This window comes from Diaphorina citri, unplaced genomic scaffold, assembly GCF_000475195.1.
Source record: "Diaphorina citri unplaced genomic scaffold, Diaci psyllid genome assembly version 1.1 scaffold1373, whole genome shotgun sequence".
Classification (NCBI taxonomy): Eukaryota; Metazoa; Arthropoda; class Insecta; order Hemiptera; family Psyllidae; genus Diaphorina; species Diaphorina citri.
This window is the reverse complement of record NW_007378799.1, coordinates 12,713-32,730: the sequence shown is the minus strand read 5'-3', so window position 1 is coordinate 32,730 and position 20,018 is coordinate 12,713. Positions and strand designations below refer to the sequence as shown.

General features: G+C 40.4%; 1 protein-coding gene across 1 annotated transcript; it reads right to left on the bottom strand.

The window, feature by feature from the left end:
* Positions 1–16,872: 16,872 nt before the first annotated feature.
* On the bottom strand, positions 16,873–18,326 carry LOC103515572. Its single transcript, XM_008480512.1, has 2 exons — positions 17,484–18,326; positions 16,873–17,388 (listed from the first exon to the last, which is right to left on the bottom strand). The coding sequence occupies exons 1-2, from the start codon at positions 18,324–18,326 to the stop codon at positions 16,873–16,875; spliced, it is 1,359 nt and encodes a 452-aa protein (XP_008478734.1).
* Between the last annotated feature and the right edge of the window lie 1,692 nt (positions 18,327–20,018).

Sequence of the window (20,018 nt, the reverse complement as noted above, 5' to 3'; positions counted from 1 at the left end):
TTTATACCCATACGACCATACCTACACATGCAACTCAAGCATTGCAAAATAACAATATACCTTTTATCCAACATTACAAGTTACAACTCAATTGCATTACAAGTACATTACAAATACAACATACCCTACCGGGAAAAGTTTTATAGGGAGATTTATTCCCTGTTAAGTGTTTGCTACGGAATATACAGGGGCGATCACAGGGGGGCCTCATTCGGGCCCCTTTTCCCTTTAAGGTGGCGTTCCGATCCTAGCTGCCGGGTCGCGCGACTTCCAATACAAACTTCCAGTCGAACAAATTATTACAAAAATAGTATTTTAAATCACATGAAAACCTCACGGGCAGCGCGACCACACTGCTCTCAGAGCGACTGGGCAGCGACCCGGCAGCTTGGTTCGGAAAGTACTTCATAAGAATACATAGGAAGTAGGAAGCAGCGGTCGCACAGCTCGGCAGCTAGGATCGGAACGCCATCACCTTAAGACTTGTTCAGGAAAAAAAATTGTGCCTTGTGTAGTGGGAACACTCTCATTACATTGCCTACAAAAGACATTTTGTGTCGTTCGGAAAAAAAAATCGTGTCGTGTGTAGTGGGAACACTCTCATTTAAATTACATTGCCTACAGGACATTCGGAAAAAATCGGATGAAACTCACGACAAGTGGAAACGGACTCCTAGTTATAGAGAGCTATATGCTGCCGTGCTATGCGAAAACGCCGTATTTCAAAAAAATCGATTTTTTGTTTTTGGTGCCAAATGGTTCCAAAGATCCTAAATTTTGATCCTATTTTTTTTTTCTCTACCCTAAAACCCTAAAAAACCACTAAAACGTGTTGCCGTATGTCTAAAATGTGTATGTTTGCCGTATAGATTGAAATCTTTAAACTCGATTTCCCGAAAGTTAGGGTTTTTTTGACTTACGGCGTTTTCGCTTAGAACGGCATCAGTATGATTGTTGAGGTTTTACCGTTCCGAAAGCGAAGAGAAAGACAGGACAATAGAAAGCCAGCTGTTCCGAGAACGAATCTTATGCTTTTTCAAAGTCATCGCACCGAGAACAAACCTTGTTCTCCGAATTTTCCATAGAAAGCCAGCTGTTCCGAGAACGAATCTTATGCTTTTTCAAAGTCATCGCACCGAGAACAAACCTTGTTCTCCGAATTTTCCGAGAGCCAGCCTCTTATTGAAGGAGCAAAAATGAATCCCTATCATATCCCTATCATAAGCCGAGGAGAGGGACAGGCCCCCTCGGGCCCCATCATAAATACGGCCCTGCCTGATAGTTATCGGGAACATGTGCACATTGTGGAAAACATTTCATCATGTACCTACGTAGGTACATAGATTTATTTCAACATGTATACCCTAGAACATGTTTGTGTATGTATACAGTAGAACCTCGATTATTTCAACTAATTGGAACCGGGGGTAGTTGAAATGATCGAGGTTGAACTTTCTATGATCTTTTCCTCTGATAAGATAGGAATGATAGGATATCCTTTGAAAGATAAAAAATAAAGTAAAAAAGGATTTTGGAGTTGAAATAATCGAGGTTCTACTGTATCTAATAGATATATTTCAACATGTAACATATACTTATGTAGATTTATTTCAACATGTATACCTATACCTACGACATATGTAGGTAGATTTCAACATGTAGAATTGTAGACGTGTAAATAACATTTAGATTTATTTGCACAGACAGATGTGGATTCGATGGAAAGCTTCACTTTAGAAATGTAGGTACAGGGTATAAAAATGAATTGGTTCCGTTTCCGAAAGGAAAATACACCGAGCATTTTTCAACAGGTTTAACGTAAACACTGTATAAAACTGCTGAGATTTTTAGTGACTATTTTATCAACCATGTTCACCAAATTTCAGCTAAGTCGGTTAAAACGTTTGGGAGTACAATACTACAGAATAATCTAATAATGAAACAAATAGTTAAACAAAAAGGAAAAATAAACAAGGTAAAATTTGGAATACACTTCGTTCGTTCCAAAACATGTTTTTATTTCTCTTTGGAAAACAAAGAGGAGGAGGAGGAGAAGGAGGAGGGGGAGGAGGAGGAGAAGGAGGAGGAGGAGAAAGAGGAGGAGAAGGAGGAGAAGGAGGAGGAAGAAGAGGAGGAAGAAGACTAAGGACGGGACCAGGAGGAGGGGACGGGAAGAAGGAAATAAGAGGACAAAAAGAAGAGTGTGAGGATAAAGATAAAAGAAAAGGTGATAAAAGAGGAGATTGAAAAGGATAGGAAGAGAAAAGGAATAGGAACGATATAAAATAGGAAGGATGAAAGGGGAAGAATAAATGGGTATAAGAAGAAAGAGGATCAGAAGAAGGAAGAAGCGTTTTCCCCACTTCATTTTTCTCACACTTTATATGTATACCTACGAGTGAAAAAAGAAAGAAGAAGAAGGAGAAAGAGGAGGAGGGGAAGAAGAAGGAGGAGGAGGAGGGGAAGAAGAAGAAGGAGGAGGAGAAAAAGAAGGAGGAGAAGAAGAAGGAGGAGGAGGGGAAGAAAAAGAAGGAGGAGAAGAAGAAGAAGAAGAAGAAGGGGGAGGGGAAGAAAAAGAAGGAGGAGGAGAAAAAGAAGGAGGAGAAGAAGAAGGAGGATGAGAAGGGGAAGAAAAAGAAGGAGGAGGAGAAGAAGAAGGAGGAGGAGGGGAAGAAGAAGAAGGAGGAGGGGAAGAAGAAGAAGGAGGAGGGGAAGAAGAAGAAGGAGGAGGAGAAGAAGAAGGAGGAGAAGAAGAAGGGGGAGGGGAAGAAAAAGAAGGAGGAGGAGAAGAAGAAGGGGGAGGAGGGGAAGAAGAAGAAGGAGGAGGGGAAGAAGAAGGAGGAGAAGAAGAAGGGGGAGGAGGAGAAGAAGAAGGAGGAGGAGGGCAAAAAAATATATCGATATATATCGATATATCGACGAAAAATATATCGATATATATCGGTTTTCGATATATCGCAACATCCCTACAGTACACAATTGTCGTTGTCCGGTCCGGATGGGGATAATATATATTATGAACTATGAAATGTGAATGAGTGAATGGATCTCGTTCTTATAATATAAGATAACTTGCAAAATTACTTAACTGGTCGCTTAAAAGTTAAGGAGGAGGAAGGAGACTTTAGAAACACCCTGTATGTATATCATTCCCAAATTCCTTTGAAATGTGGTGAATTGAGGCCAAAGCGGTCAAAATCAGACATAAGCTCCCGGTGGAGAGAGAAAAAAAAGGGAGAGAAAGGATTGGGAAATGGGGGAATGGGGGAGAGAGGAAAGGGAGAGAAAGAGAGAGAGAGAGATAGAGGATTGGAGAACAGTGGTGTGGTATGGTGGAGAGAGAAAAAAAAGGGAGAGAAAGGATTGGGAAATGGGGGAATGGGGGAGAGAGGAAAGGGAGAGAAAGAGAGAGAGAGAGAGAGAGAGAGAGAGAGAGAGAGAGAGAGAGATAGAGGATTGGAGAACAGTGGTGTGGTATGAAGTTCAGCTAGGAAATCACAGAATAAGAAGTTAAAAAAAAGAAAGAAAAAAGAAAGGGGGAATAATGTTTACCGGACCGCACCAAACTGTGAGACTTTTTCAAAGTCTGGCCTACAGTAGGTAGGTATAGAAGAAAAATGAAGGTCTTTTTTTTTAACTATATTTTTAAAGAGGTTTGATAAGAGGGAACTGTAACTGCCAAGGTCTTATCGTCCTGGAATCGAAGAGAGAAGGAAGACTGAATAGAAGAAAGCCAGCCGTTCCGAGAACGAACATTATCCCTTCAGGATAAAATCCGCCCCGGACGGGAATCGAACCCGGGGCCTAGCGCTTACAAGGCAGACGCTCTACCATCCAAGCTAACTAGACTGGCTGAAAAATGAAGCTCGATACGGCCCTGGTTCACAGTATTGGGCTTCTTTAGAGCTTCCTGATTAAAATCTCACGCCCCTCCACTGATGGGGAGGTAGAGGGAGAGAGAGAGAGAGGGGAGAGAGAGATAGAGAAAGAGGGGAGAGAGAGAGATGTAGAGAGAACAAGTGGGATAAAGTTCAAACTGACGAAAGGAAGGGATAAAAGATAAAGTAAAGAAACAAGATTTTTTTTTAAATTGAAGATACATAGGGAGGTAAGATGGGATAAAGCATAAAGCTGATAAATTGAACGAAAAAGGAAGGGAATGGGCAATATTACATATAAATCCCTTACAAACGACAGGCAGCGCCCTTACAAAAGATACGAAGTGGGGAGTTTGTATCGATATAAATCGATAATATAATAATCACTGTATACAAATTATAAGTACATCATATTTATGATTTTACCTCACATTCATACATACCTACATACATACCCAAAACACTTATGAACATTTTAGACTTTTAAGGGCACCGCCCTTTAGAATCAATATGAAATGTGGTGATTTTAAGTAGTCCTTACACATTCGTGAGAGATCATTTGTTGCGATGGTCGTTACATTAAGTAGGTTTACTCCAGCATGGACAGTGAAAATGAAATAAAATCTAAATTTATGCATGAGCAGAAACATAATACTTCCGTGCCTTCTCTCTCTCTCTCTCTCTCTCTCTCTCTTCTACCCATTTCATCCATTTCTCTATCTTTCTATGTAGGTATACCTAAGTACTCCTATTATACCTCCGTCTTTCTTTCTCCATCTCTTTCCTCCTCCTTCTATTCTTCTCTCTCTCTCTCTTCCTCTTTCTTTCCCTTCAACTTTTCTTTCATTTCTCTCACACTCTGGTTCTTGGATATTTAAAGTGTCTCTCTCTCTCTCTCTCTCTCTCTCTCTCTCTCTCTCTCTCTCTCTCTCTCTCTCTCTCTCTCTCTCTCTCTCATTCCTCTCCTTCTCTCTCTCTTTGTTTCAGAACTTGTAAAATGCCAAAAGGCGAAAAATTAAAAACATTCATGTTATAGCAGGAAAATTAAAACATGATAATAGAAGTTCCTCTCTTTGTTGAAATGGAAACTGACAGAAACTGGACTCCCATTATCCCCTTGTCAACTGTTATAATAATAATAATAATAATAATAATAATAATAATAATAATAATAATAAAATAACATGTAAAAACTATTTACATTTTCCTGCAAGTGACACGATGAAAATATAAGCTAGCAGATAGGCACTATCTCTCTCTCTCTTCTTCTCTCCCTCTCTCTCTCTCTTCTTCTCTCCCTCTCCCTCTCTTTTTTCTATCTCTCTTTTCCTCGTTTTATCTATTTTCCTCCCTTTATTTTCTCCTCTCTCTCTCTCTCTCTCTCTCTCTCTCTCTCTCTCTCTCTCTCTCTCCCTTTTCTCATTATTCTCTCCCTCCCTCTTGTTCTCTTCCCTTTTTCTCTCTCTATCTCTGCCCTCCCTCCCTCTCTCTCTCTCTCTCTCTCTCCATCCTTCTTTCCTTTTTCTCTCCTATCGCTTCTCTCTCTATCTTTCAATCCATTCTGTTCGTAAATTCAGTGAATGCTCTGGTGAAGTCTGTAGCCGTTTTGAGTTCATATTATGTTGAAGACCTTCTACAATAGAGCTGTAGGTATATTTCTTTCGGAGTTTCCCCTCTTCTAGTGTGGTAGCATCTGTACGGTGGATTTCACATCTAGACTGCAGTACACTAGGGATGTAAATGAGTTACAAATATATCGATAAATCGATATATCGGCCCCTCAAATATATCGATATCGATATATCGGGGGAAATATATCGATATATCGCCGATATATCGATATATCGCCGATATATCGATATATTTAACATTTTTTCTTGTTTTGGGGGTTACAAGATATTTACACTGCGTTTTACGATAATAAGGCTACTTTTAGACCCTAGAGTTGCTTGAAATAAACAAATTATTTAGGCAGGTAAAATGGGAATTTTTATATTTAGAAAAGTCCATTAGAGAGGCCCACTAGGTATTTCCCCTATTTAAGCTCTCTGTCTTATTTGACTTCAGTGGTGTGGGGTGATATTTTCAAGAGGGGAAGCTATATAAAAACACGTATATTTTTATATACAAGGTACAGTATGCCGATCTGCTGCATTGAGAAAAAGTTAGTGGCCACAATTTTTAGGAGATCTTTTGGGAAGATCACAGGGAAGGCACCTATCCCAGCAGGATAAACAAGGTATACCTAGCGCGAACGACCTACTGCCCGTAGAGTTAAAGCGCTTTAAAGGAAAAAAAAAGGTATACCTATTCTATTCTATTGTTCCTGTCCTAACCCCCCTCCCCCATATTTTAGGGTATTGGAATGCTATATTAAAGTGTCGAATTCTGATATAGGAGTTTCGTATTAGAGTTTCGGAACCCACAGGTACTCGATTGACGGGCTTCCGGCACCCTAGTCTTTTTTCTCAGTTTTGTGGTTTTAGAATGCAGGTTGAATAATCATAGACTGTTTTCGGTAAGTGGTAAGTAAGAGGGAAAACAGCAGAGAGGAAGGTATGCTCCCCTAACTTTCATGAAGACTACGCCACTGGTTACTCCTATTTGAGACTACTGGTCCTTTATTTGAACAATCCTTCATCCTTGTAGCCAAAGTCTATCCTGCATCCTCAAGTCTATTTGCATGATTAATCCTTTGTTAATGGCGGTGACGGGTGGCGGTGAATTGTGAAGATGTGAAGCCGTTTCCGTTTAGAGTCCATTGTGTGTCAGTGTGTTCTTTGCGGTGAATCCTGTACCCGTTTAGAATCCATTCTGTTCGTAAATTCAGTGAATGCTCTGGTGAAGTCTGTAGCCGTTTTGAGTTCATATTATGTTGAAGACCTTCTACAATATAGCTGTAGGTATATTTCTTTCGGAGTTTCCCCTCTTCTAGTGTGGTAGCATCTGTACGGTGGAGTTCACATCTAGACTGCAGTACGCAATTGTCGTTGTCCGGTCCGGATGGGGATAATAACTTGCAAAATTGCTTAACTGGTCGCTCAAAAGTTAAGGAGGAGGAAGGAGACTTTAGAAACACCCTGTATTATGTCAATCATTCCCAAAGTCCTTTGAAATGTGGTGAATTGAGACCAAAGCGGTCAAAATCAGACATAAGCTCCCCTTATCGGAAGTCAAGATAATAGAAGTTCCTCTCTTTGTTGAAATGGAAACTGACAGAAACTGGACTCCCATTATCCCCTTGTCAACTGTTTAGGAATAGGAATAGGAAAGATGGAAATGAAGATTTTGGAGAAGGAAAGATGGAAATGAACAGAAATTAAACAAAGAGGAATTGTGTCATTTCAAAAAGGATTTTTTTTTAAAGAGGTTTGATAGAGGGAGCTGTAATTCCTATACGGTCTTAATCGTCCCGAAAGTTAGGAGAAAAGAAGGACAGAATAGGAGAAAGCCAGCTGTTCCGAGAACGAACCTTATCTGCTTAAAATAAAATTTGCCCAGGGCAGGAATTGAACCCGCGACCTAGGACTTACAAGATAGATGTCCGTCCAATTTTGATTAAATTTTGCACAAAATAATATTCAACATACAAAAAACATTAATTTATTCCTTAGGGGCCAAGATAAAGACTTTTGGGGCCATTGAGGGGCCCCTTTTCTGAAGGAGTTCCAGAGTTTGACCACTAGTGTGCGACAACCACACACAAGAAACCATTTTTAATGGCAGATGATGGCGAAAATTCAGCAAAAAGGGAAGCATTCCAAATTTGTCCGTCCAATTTTGATTAAATTTTGCACAAAATAATATTCAACATACAAAAAACATTAATTTATTCCTTAGGGGCCAAGATAAAGATTTTTGGGGCCATTGAGGGGCCCCTTTTCTGAAGGAGTTCCAGAGTTTGACCACCAGTGTGCGACAACCACACACAAGAAACCATTTTTAATGGGAGATAATGGCGAAAATTCAGCAAAAAGGGAAGCATTCCAAATTATTACAAACGAAATAACAGCTTTTTTCCACAAATTTAATTACAGAATGGTCACAGCGCTGAATAAAACCAGAGAGGGAGAGGGAGAGGGAGAGAGAGAGAGGGAGAGAGAGAGGGAGAGAGGGAGGGAGAGGGAGAGAGAGGGAGAGGGAGAAGAGAGGAGAGGGAGAGAGAGAGAGAGAGAGAGGGAGAAGAGAGGAGAGGGAGAAATAGAGGAATGAAGAGAGAGAGGGAGGAGAGAGAGAGAGAGGAAGGGAGAGAGAGAGAGGAAGGGAGAGAGAGAGAGAGAGAGAAATTGCATTGTATTTAATTAGCTGTGGAAAAAAAAGCAAAAAACCACAGGGGGAATACTAAATTATTTGTGGAGTACATAATTCCATTAGGAATAATTTTTATTATAGGTACCTACATAATTGGTAATTTGAAACTACACACTACACATAAATAACCTAATTAGGTAGATATACCTATTGTGGAAAAAAAAACTTGTACCTAGGAGGTAGGGATTAGGAGGGTGGGGAAGAAGAAGAAGAAGAAGAAGGAGGAGGGGAAGAAGAAGAAGAAGGAGGAGGAGGGGAAGAAGAAGAAGAAAAAAGGAAAAAAAAATTGGAGCAACTCATTTTGAATACGTAATCCTACTTCTTATCTGTTTCCCATATCTGATCGAATGAAAACATTCTCAGAAAACGAAAAGTGGTGGAGAGAAGGAGGAGGGGAAGAAGAAGAAGGAGGAGGGGAAGAAGAAGAAGAAGGAGGAGGAGGGGAAGAAGAAGAAGAAAAAAGGAGACTGACAGACACCGAAGCGAATACAATAGTCCGTCCCTTATACCTTTTTGTTACTATTGTAATAATAAAGGAAGGACGGACTAAAAACTGATTTTTGGGGGATTTTGCATCCATGATTTCCTTTTTCTACCTCTTCCCCTACTCCCCTTAACTTTCCACTTAGCAGTATACCATATCTGGGTGTCTCGATATATGCCCATTGCCCAAGATATTGAAGCTTCTCGATATGTGCTCAAGATATTGAAGCTTCTCTATATATGCTCAAGATATTGAAGCTTCTCGATATGTGCTCAAGATATTGAAGCTTCTCGATATATGCTCAAGATATTGAAGCTTCTCTATATATGCTCAAGATATTGAAGCTTCTCGATATGTGCTCAAGATATTGAGGCTTCTCGATATATGCTCAAGATATTGAGGCTTCTCGATATGTGCTCAAGATATTGAAGCTTCTCGATATTATGCTCAAGATATTGAAGCTTCTCGATATATGCTCAAGATATTGAGGCTTCTCGATATATGCCCAAGATACTAATCTCGCCTACATATGTACATTCAAAATTAGTGGATGCATATTCCTTGAAGTCCTGTAAGGATTTTCCTTGTGGATGCATATTCCTTGAAATCCTTAGAGGAATTCAAGGGAATTTTTCGCAGTGTAAGGATAAAGAAAGCATAACACACACGCTCTCTCTCTCTCTCTCTCTCTCTCTCTCTCTCTCTCTCTCTCTCTCTCGCAAGATGTGTCGATGTGTGAAAATGAAATAAAATCTAAATTTATGCATGAGCAGAAACATAATTCTTCCGTGCCTTCTCTCTCTCTCTCTCTCTCTCTCTCTCTTCTACCCCTTTCATCCATTTCTCTATCTTTCTATGTAGGTTATACTCTAAGTACTCTTATTATACCTCCGTCTTTATTTCCCATCTACTTTCCTCCACCTTCTTACTCTTCCTCTCTCTCTAATTCTTACCTCCACCCTTCAACTTCTCTCATCTTCATTCCTCCTACACTCTGGTTCTTGGATTATTTCAAAGTGTATCTCTCTCTCTCTCTCTCTCCTCTCTCTCTCTCCTCTCTCTCTTCTCTTCTCTCTCTCTCTCTCTCTTCTCTCTCTCTCTCATTCTCTCTTCTTCTCTCTCTTTGTTTCAGAACTTGTAAAATGCCAAAACGCGAAAAATTAAAAAACATTCATGTTATAGTAGCAGGAATATTAAAACATTACGTCATACGAAGAATAAATAAGGATTCTAAGAGAGAAGAAGAAGGAGGAGGAGGAGGAGGAGGAGGAGGAGAGAGGAAGGAGGAGGAGAAGAAGAGAGGAGAAGAAAAGGAAGAGGGGAAATAATAATAAAAGAAAAATAGGAAAGAGAGAGAAGAGAGAGAGAAGAGAAGAGACAGAGGGAGAGGAAACGGGAGAGAAGAAGAAGAAGAAGAAGAAGAAGAAGAAGAAGAAGAAGAGAAGAAGAAGAAGAAGAAGAAGAAGAGGAATAGAGGTAAACAATGGGATGATAGATATTAAATAACATAAAGACAGGAAGCGTAAAACGTAGAGGTCAAAGAGAGAGAGAGAGAGAGAGAGAGAGAGAGAGAAAGGAAGAGAAGGAGAGAGAACGAGGGAGGGAGAGGAGAGAGAGGAAGAGAAATAGGCCATTAGGAGGAAGGGGAGAGAGAGAGAGAGAGAGAGAGAGAGAGAGAGAGAGAGAGAGAGAGAACATCCTGTTTAGTGAAAATGAAATTAAAATAAATATCCTTCCAGTCAACACAGCTGGAAATTATAACGAAATTTAATTTTATTTCAATCTAAGCTTCCTTCTCCCTCCTATTGCATTCCTTCTTCTTCCCTCTCCTTCCCTCCTACTATCTCCTCCTTTCTATTCTTTTTTCCACCTCTTTTCTCCTTTTCTTCTATCTCTCCTTTCTTTCATTTTCGTCCTGTTTTTCCTTTCCATTCGTTCGTCTCTCCCTTCCCATTCTTTCCCCTTCTTTTTCCTTTCCTAATATCTTTCCCAAAATCTCCTTCTTTATCGTTTTCTTCCTCCCTCCTTTTCCTCCCCCCCCCTCCCTTTCTTTCAGCCTATTCTGTTATCCAGGCTAGATTTCCCTGAAATAAAATTGAACGTCTAATGTAGCAGTTGTTTCATTACTATACGAATTAAAAACAGCGGTGAAACACTTTTCTTCTTCTTCTTCTGAGTTAAAAAGAAAACTATTAAAAACATGGCAAAATAATAAAAATAATGTATTCAACTTGGAAAGGTATAAACAAGCGGGGCCCGTCCCTCCGGGAATTTTTCGATCTTGGTTAAAGAAAATCAGTATTTATGTACCTAATTGACTTAAAGTTAATTGACTAATTGTGGGATTTTTTTTTTCTCATTTTCTCACACAAATGAGCTCTGATCTTGAAATTTGTCGCGACGACCTATGAACTCAAAGCGAGAAAGTTTTAGATAACACTTCAGTCGTTATTTTAAGACCGGTTTTAGCGTCACCTATGTTAAGCTACGCCGAGCGAGACCAATAAATGGATGGGTGACTTAAAGTTAATTGACTAATTGTGGGATTTTTTTTTTCTCATTTTCTCACACAAATGAGCTCTGATCTCGAAATTTGTCGCGACGACCTATGAACTCAAAGCGAGAAAGCTTTAGATAACACTTCAGTCGATCATTTAAGGATTTAAGACCGGTTTTAGCGTCACCTATGTTAAGCTACGCCGAGCGAGACCAATAAATGGATGGGTGACTTAAAGTTAATTGAGTAATTGTGGGATATTTTTTCACATTTTCTCACACAAATGAGCTCTGATCTTGAAATTTGTCGCGACGACCTATGAACTCAAAGCGAGAAAGTTTTAGATAACACTTCAGTCGATCATTTAAGACCGGTTTTAGCGTTACCTATGTTAAGCTACGCCGAGGAAGGCCAATAAATGGATGGGTGACTTAAACAATTTATTGGAAATCAAGGGAGAACGGGCTCTAGTCTTGATTTTAAATCATTACATGAAAGTAAAATCAAAAAATCAAATCAAGAATAATAATAAACTGAATATTAAATAACATAGGTAGGTACATAAATACTGATTTTCTTTAACCAATATCGAAAAATTCCCGGAGGGACGGGCCCCGCTTGTTATTGGTTTAGGCCCAATGGGTACTTGTCAGGATCAAAAATCCCATAAATACCTCATTGTTCAACAGATAGGTACATTTGTACCCTCCATAAGAAATACATGGGAAATGCGGTTCCTTTGATGGATTTTGCCTTTATATCATAGTTTAGCCAATGTTTCTTCATTTATGAGTTATGACCAACTATTGTTTTCTAGAACAACAACATATTGAATTTAGGGCGATGAATCACCGAATTCCATTGACCAAACTCCAAAGAGGGTGTTTTTTATGTGATATTATAATTATGGCCAATAACAGTCATAAATTTTTAATTTCCTGAGCAGAAAAAGGTGTCGGAGGCTGACGTAAACAGGGCCATTCTCTCTATCAAATCCAAAGCTGGTGGATGTGATGGAATGGATGGGACAATGGTAAGGATAGTGCTGCCTTATGTCCTGCCAGCTCTCACCCATATCTTTAATACATCATTGTCCACTGGTGTGTTCCCTGCTGAATGGAAGTCCGCAAATGTAGTTCCATTGCAGAAAGTCAGTAGTCCATCATCCTGCAATGACTACAGACCCATTTCATTGTTGCCAATATTGTCAAAAGCTCTGGAAAAGCTGGCCATTTCGCAAATCATTGATTTTGCTGAAAGTCAGAACGTTTTAGATCCTTTCCAGTCCGGTTTTCGAAGGCGACATAGTACAGCCACTGCTCTTGTCAAAGTGACAGATGATATTCGTCTGTCACTTGATGCAGGCAAGGTAACTTTCCTGGTCCTGCTTGACATGAGCAAAGCCTTTGATTCCGTAGACTTTGACATACTCCTCGTAACTCTAAAAGGTGTGGGATTATCCGAGATTGCACTGTCTTGGGTAAGCTCATACCTACGAGGACGTAGGCAAAGGATATTGCATGATGGGAAGTACTCAGAGTGGAAAGAAATCAATGCAGGTGTCCCTCAGGGGTCAGTGGCTGGACCTCTCCTCTTTGCAATCTACATTAGCAGCTTGCAAAGAGTATTCCATCATTGCAAATATCATGTCTATGCGGACGATATCCAAATCTACACTCACTGTACGCCGGAGGAAATGGCGGACACAATTCGTGAGCTTAACAACGAGCTCAGTCGTTTTCACGAATGGACCAAAAGCATTTTTCTTCAACCTAATCCTCTCAAAACTAAGGCAATGGCTTTTGGTCCGAGGTCCGCCATTAACTCTCTGGATACAGCAGACCTCCCACCCATCATTTTAGATGGTGTTGCAATACCCCTGGTTTCAAATACTAAAAACCTAGGGGTATACATCGACAATAAGCTGTCGTGGGAGTGTCATGTGGGTGAGGTAAGGAAGAGAGTATACTATTCTCTTCACAACCTAAGTAGATTTAGGAAAGTATTTCCCAAGGAATTAAAGAAGAGATTGATTGAGGCCTTAGTTCTACCCTTAATTGATTACTGTGATGTTGTTTATTCTCCAAATCTGAAGGTTGAATTACTACAATCCCTTCAGAGAGCGCAGAACTCATGTGTTAGGTATGTTTGTAACCTAAGAAAATTTGACCGAGTATCCGAACATTACCTCGGGTTGGATTGGATGAGGCTGGATACTCGGCAAAGCCTACACATGCTGTTACTGTTATTCAATATACTGAAATCACAGGGGCCTCAATATTTCCAGGAGACTTGGAGATATATGCGGGCCAGAAGGCTTGCATCCCTGGGTCTCCTGGAAATTCCTAGACACAGAACTCAGGTATTTGGTAATTCTTACCATGTATCTGTTGTCAAACTGTGGAATTCTCTTCCAAGTGGCATACGAGAATCACAGAGTCTTGGTAGGTTCAAGGTTTCCCTTGTCAAATATCTAAAAAACATTTAATTTAATTTTCATCACATTTATTTTTATTTTTTTATTTTTTTTTTCCCTTACTTAAACTTGGTTTTGTATTTAATTTGTATTATTATTATCCTTTTTTTTTTCTAATAAAATTAGTGGTTGGGTGGAAGAGCTCCGTTAGGAGAATCCTGCCACTATAAATAAAGCGTTTTTTTTAAAAAAAAAAAAAAAAAAAAAAAAATTCAGTACTATATAGATACCCTGGTCACTTCTTTGGCAATAACAACACATCCCAAAACTTCTGCAGTTAGTTCTCTGGTTACAAAATCCAACTGGATCTACCGATAGTTCCTACATAAACAAAATCAACTCCTTTGGAATCAAGAAAATTTTTAGCGTCTTGGGTCAATTCTCCCGTAGCAACAAATTGAAACCGTCAGTCGTTGAAACTGCAAGAAGCACAGTGTAAAAGCGCCTAATCGAGAAAACCAAAGCCAAAAAACCAAACAAGAACAGCAACCATGTCTACAACAGATATTTTTGTCCGGGACTACCCGATGTGTGACGAGGATGATTTCGAGAACTGCAAGAACATGTGCTTGTGTCGTGACGACTGTACGGATTCTGCCGCGGAATTCTGTCTCAAATGGTGCTACCTGGAGGGTGGCGACACTTGCGAATCGTGTTGTCTCTGTTGCAGTTTGTGTTGGTACAAATGTATGTTTTGTTTTTTCATTTGCGGCCTCTTTGGCCTCATCGCGTATGCGATATATAGCGGCAACCACCAATAGCGACAACCACCACCCTGACCACTAAAGGTGGTGTTCCAATCATAGCGACAGGGTCGTACGACCGAGCTGCCTGGTCGCGCCATAGAGGCAGCATTCCAATCATCGTGATCGTGACCGAGTCGAACGACAGTTTTGTTTTGATTGTGATACGAACAGTATGTCGGATTTTTTAAGTAGTGCTAAAAAACGATTGATAGTGCAATTATTAGAGGAAGATGAAGAAGATGACATTATTATCATGTCCTGTTTTTTTTTCCGGAAAAAAGGATTAAAATTGACGAAATTTACACGTCGCGACTACAAGAGGGCTGTTTTCAATATTAAGGAGCGCGGTAGCGCTCCGCCCCGCCAAGTCAAGAAAGGTTGACCGCGCTACTAGAGATATTATACGCGACAGGGGAAGTAGCCGTTTTCAGGTAATTGTAGAGGAACAACTACATATGATGGAAGAAAACGGATTGCGTGTGTGTGTTGGGGCATGAAAGTAGACCAAGTTAAAAAAAAATCAACAAAATCGGTTAAGTTTAGCCGGAGATATTTGACTTTGAAAAACGTCAAAATTTTCATCATTTTACCAAGTTGAAAAAAAATGTCATCAAAATCGGTTAAGTTTAGCCGGAGATATTTTACTTTGAAAAACGTCAAATTTTTCATCATTTTCTGCTGCTTTGCCTTCCGCTTCTTCTTTGACGTTGACCGCTCTACAGCCTAAACCACTGGACCGATTTTGATGGTTGATGGCTCATTTTTGGCCCCAAAGGGCCCCTTCGGCCTTAAATTTGATTAAAGACTGATTTTCTTCTCATAATGTTGGTTTTTAACTGATAAGGTGATAGTTTTAAAAGTTGGTTAGGCCTTAGGACCAATGCTACGTGTGTAGGGGTAGCAATCCCAAAATAAAAATATGAAAAATGATTTTGATAAGGTGATAAAAAGTTGGTTAGGCCTTAGGACCAGTGCTACGTGTGTAGGGATAGCAATCCCGCAGGCTTTTGAATCCCGCGGGATCTCACGCGGGATGTGACCAATTCCGCGTGGGATTTTGCGGGATTTACAAGTATTACCCGCGGAATGCCGCAGTTCTAACACTGAAAGTATAACATAGATACTCCATAATGGGTAGAACATCCTACCCAACCCACAATATTACCAGTTTATCAAACGGTATACAAGGAAATGAAATATATCAACATTATCAACTCTTTCAAGTCTGGGAAATTTCAAATTTATGTATTACCCTAACGAAACATTAAAACTGAAGAGATATCATTTCTGATTTCAATAGACAACTGAGGACAGTGATAAAGGGCGTATTTGGCCTTTTCTGTTTTTCTTCGAAATTGCCGGGTTTTACCTTATGAGGTGATACATAATATCCAAAGTTGGTTAGGACCAGCTACATGAAAGTTAACCAATTATGTTACCTTACTATGATGTATTTCACTCGGAAATGATCAGAATTTACCAAAACTTACCCAATGATGTAATCCCCTCGGTGGTGTAGTGGTCAAGGCGCTCGACTGGTAAACAGGAGGGCGTGGGTTCAATCCCAGCCGAGGTATGGAATTTTATCCTCAATATAATTTGAGAATTTGACCACAATAATAGTGGTAGCCTACTGCTGGAGTAAAGGGACTTTTCAGTCCTATGCGAGCAGTATAAATAAGCACTACTATTATTATTATTATTTAATTTTTCACTCGAAAATGTTCGGAGCTTACCAAAACTTACCCAATGATGTTATTACGGCATTTTCACTCGGAAATGGTCGGAACTTACCAAAACTTACCCAATGATGTTATTATTTAATTTTTCACTCGGAAATGATCGGAACTTACCAAAACTTACCCAATGATGTTATTACGGCATTTTCACTCGGAAATGGTCGGAACTTACTAAAACTTACCCAATGATGTTACTATGGCATTTTCACTCGGTAATTATCGGAACTTACCAAATCTTACTCAATAATGTTATTATGGTCTTTTAACTCGGGAATGACCCGAACTTACTAAAACTTACATAATGATGTTATTATGGTATTTTCTCACTCGGAAACGACCCGAACTTACTAAAACTTACCCCCAAAGATATTACTATGGTGTTTTTCACTCAGAAATAACCCAAACTCACCAAACCTTACCAAACGATGTTACTATGCCTATTGCCTTTGTACTTTGTTGCGCTACGCTCATACGTCATATTATGGTAAGTTTCTGCAAAAAGTTATGAGATCCCCCCAAAAAATACAAGGCTCGTCATCCTTTAGAATAGTCTTCAAACAAGAACCAAACTTAAATTTCCTTCTCACGGCATTTAGCCAAGGCATTTAGGCATTTAGCCATCTAACCAATGTTTTAAAGTAATGGGTAGATTCGTAGAAGCTCAACCCGTCCTTTGAGGCTGACCAGCCCCTACACCTAAGCCTCAGTTTGGGCTTTTTGTGTGTGGGGTTAAACTGTTTCCTAGCTAAGCTCGAAGATCCGAGCGATCTTCAGGAGCTTTTTAGTTAGGTTGTGTCTATGGATATCTTGCTGGGGGTTGGCTAACCCTACAGTAAGTCTCCATATTGTTAGGGAGTTGCATTCGAAGATGACATGAGTAGCTGTCTCCTTGCACTCCCCGCATAAACTACATACAACTTGACCCTGGTATAGGCCCATTGTTTGTAGGTGTTTCCTTAGTCCACAATGCCCGGTAATCAGGCTGGTGACTAAGCGGGTATTCTTCCGGTTTAGGGAGAGAATGTTCATGGTGAGGTCCTTGTTTGCCCCTAACATCATGAGTTTGCTGTGTCGGAGTCCTGAAACTTTGTCCCATCTATCTTGGTGTGCCTTTTGGGCCCAGCTCTTGATGAAGGTCCTTGTTTCAGAGTTGCTCAGTCCTATCACTGGTTCTGGCCCTATGAATGGTCTTGAGGAGCCCATTCTTGCCAGGTGATCGGCTTGCTCGTTGCCAACAATGCCCTTATGTCCCGGCACCTAACCAAGGAAGACCTTGTTGTTTTGTGACAGTTGTTTAGGCTTTGCTGACATTCCCAAGTTATCTTGGATTTTGTTTGGAAGTTCCCAATTGCCCTCAGCGCAGCCTGGCTGTCAGAGAAAATATAGATCTCCCTCTTCGAGAGACCCATATTGATATTCTCTTCTGCACAGTTGCGGATGGCTAGGACTTCTGCTTGGTATACTCCTGTGTATGTCCCCAGAGGTGGACTAATGTTTACCCTAGGTTTCACACAGTGTATGCCCGCACCTGATCCAGCTTCTGTTTTAGAGCCATCAGTGTACCACACTACAGCTCCTTTCTTCAGAAGTTGAGTTTCTTTAACCCCCCAGTTTCCAGCCGTCTCAATGACAACATTGACTGGATTGTCAAAGTTTTCTTCAACAGCCATCATATCTGAGCGCATCTCAAAAAGAGGGTCAGAGATGGCTGTAGTGATTATGGAGTGCCCATGGTGTTGGGTTATCCAGGTGTTGTTTAACTTGAGTCTGTGAGCCACAGTCCTTGCCGTCCCCTTGACGTGTATGTCTAGAGGCGTCAGGCCTAGGAGTGTCTCCATGGCAAGTGTGGGAGTGCTACTCATAGCACTGGTGATGCATGGACAGCCCAGCCTCTGGATCTTATCCAGCAGCTCTTTCGCCTGTCTTTGATGGGTTTTTGGCCACCATACTACAGCGCAGTAGGTGACTGTGGGTCTGATGACCTCGCGATACAAGTAATTCATAACGCGAGGCTTTAGTCCCCAGCTTTTTCCAAATGTCCTTCTAGCCATCATAAGTGACCGAGTACATTTGAGTTTTATACTTTCCAAATGTTTATTCCATGTCAACTTGGGGTCTAGATTGACTCCCAGGTATTTCACTTCATTTGCAAAGGAAAGACGTTTACCAAACAGAGTTGGAGCTAGTCCCTCCATGTTCCTCTTGTTTGTTATAGTAATGGGTACTTGATTACACAAATGGAAGCGGGTGGGTTTTGGCGTTCTAGTAAATATTGATGTGTCGTTAAACAATGTCCGATTCTTAACCGGCAAACTACGATCTCCTCCGCTCTAACGTCTCTGGTTGAAGATTTTCACTTTCTAGTGTCACATTTAATTTTCTTTAGTTTCTGTCCCGTGAGTTGATTTTCTCTCCACGACTTAGCCCAGACTTATAACTGAAGTTTTTTAAAGACAGCTCTGTAATCATCTGCTGTACAGATAGTGGATAATGGCGCATCATTTGAATTTCTAGCAGCTTCATCAACCAAATTGTTTTCTCGAATGCCTACATGACTTGGAATCCATAAAAAAGAGACTACAGTCCCCATGTCGCTTTGAGGATTCTCATGTAAAAAATAATTCAACCTAACAGAAATAAAACGAAGCGGTCAAAAATCACATTCACAAATCTGTTTTCGATTTTAAAATCCGTCGTGTACTTGCCGAGATATTTGTGTTTGAACTCGCGCTTTTCGAGGGATTTTTTTTTTTTTTACCGCGCGGCGAGTGCTAATATTTTGAGCAACACTGCACGTGACGTCATTCGCCCATAGTTGAAAAAAACAACAAAGAAACACTTGCTTGCATTTTCCATTTGAATATTTGAGACTGTTCTTTTTCGTCAGTTTTGAGCTTATTTCGAAATATTAATTTTTATATTATACCTTATTTGATAGCGAAAAGTTTGAAGGTCCCTAGAGCCTAAATCCAAAGTTTCAGCCATTGGTCCGTGTGTGTGTTTGTCTGTCCTTCTGTCTGTCCTTCTGTCTGTCCTTCTGTCTGTCTATGTGTCTGTACTGTCTGTAAACAAAATATCTCGAGAACGGTAAGAGCTAGAGACTTGAAATTTGGTTATGCAGCTGTAAAATGTGACAAGGATGTGAAACGAAACTTTTGGTTAAGATCGGTGCACCGGTTGCGCCGGCATTTTACCCGCTTTTTGGCGGTTTTCAGTGTAATTTACAATATCTCGGGAACGGTATGAGCTAGAGACTTGAAATTTGGTATATAGTATTCACAAATGTGACAAGGGTGGAACCCAAAACGTTTGGTTGAGATGGTTGCTGCGCTTGGCGGTATTTACCGCTTTTGGGCGGTTTTTGACCGTTTTCTGGGCGGTTTTTGACCCGACTTTCTTATCCTATTGAATGATGTCTTATTTGAGTGTTTCTTTTACCCAAACTTTTACAATATCTCTTACCGTTTTGTCGCTATAGCTGAAAACCGCCAAAAAACGGTCGAAAATCTGTCCAAAAGCGGTCAAATACCGCCAAGCCGCAGCACCATCTCAACCAAACGTTTTGTTGTTGCATCCTTGTCCACATTTGTTGAACTACATACAAATTTCAAGTCTCTTGCTAGCTTATACCGTTCCCAAGATATTGTTAAAATTACACCGAAAACCGCCAAAAGCGGTAAAATGCCCGCCAACCGTTGCACCGCGGTCTTAAACTCAGGAGTTTCGTGTGCCGCATCCTTGTCCACATTGTTGAAGATTCGCGTGATCAAATTTCAGTCACTCTAGCCTTTACCGTTCCTCGAGACGATATTTGAGTTTACAGACCAGACAGGCGCACAGAGACAGCACACAGTACGCACGGACCCATGGCTGAAACTTTGGATTTT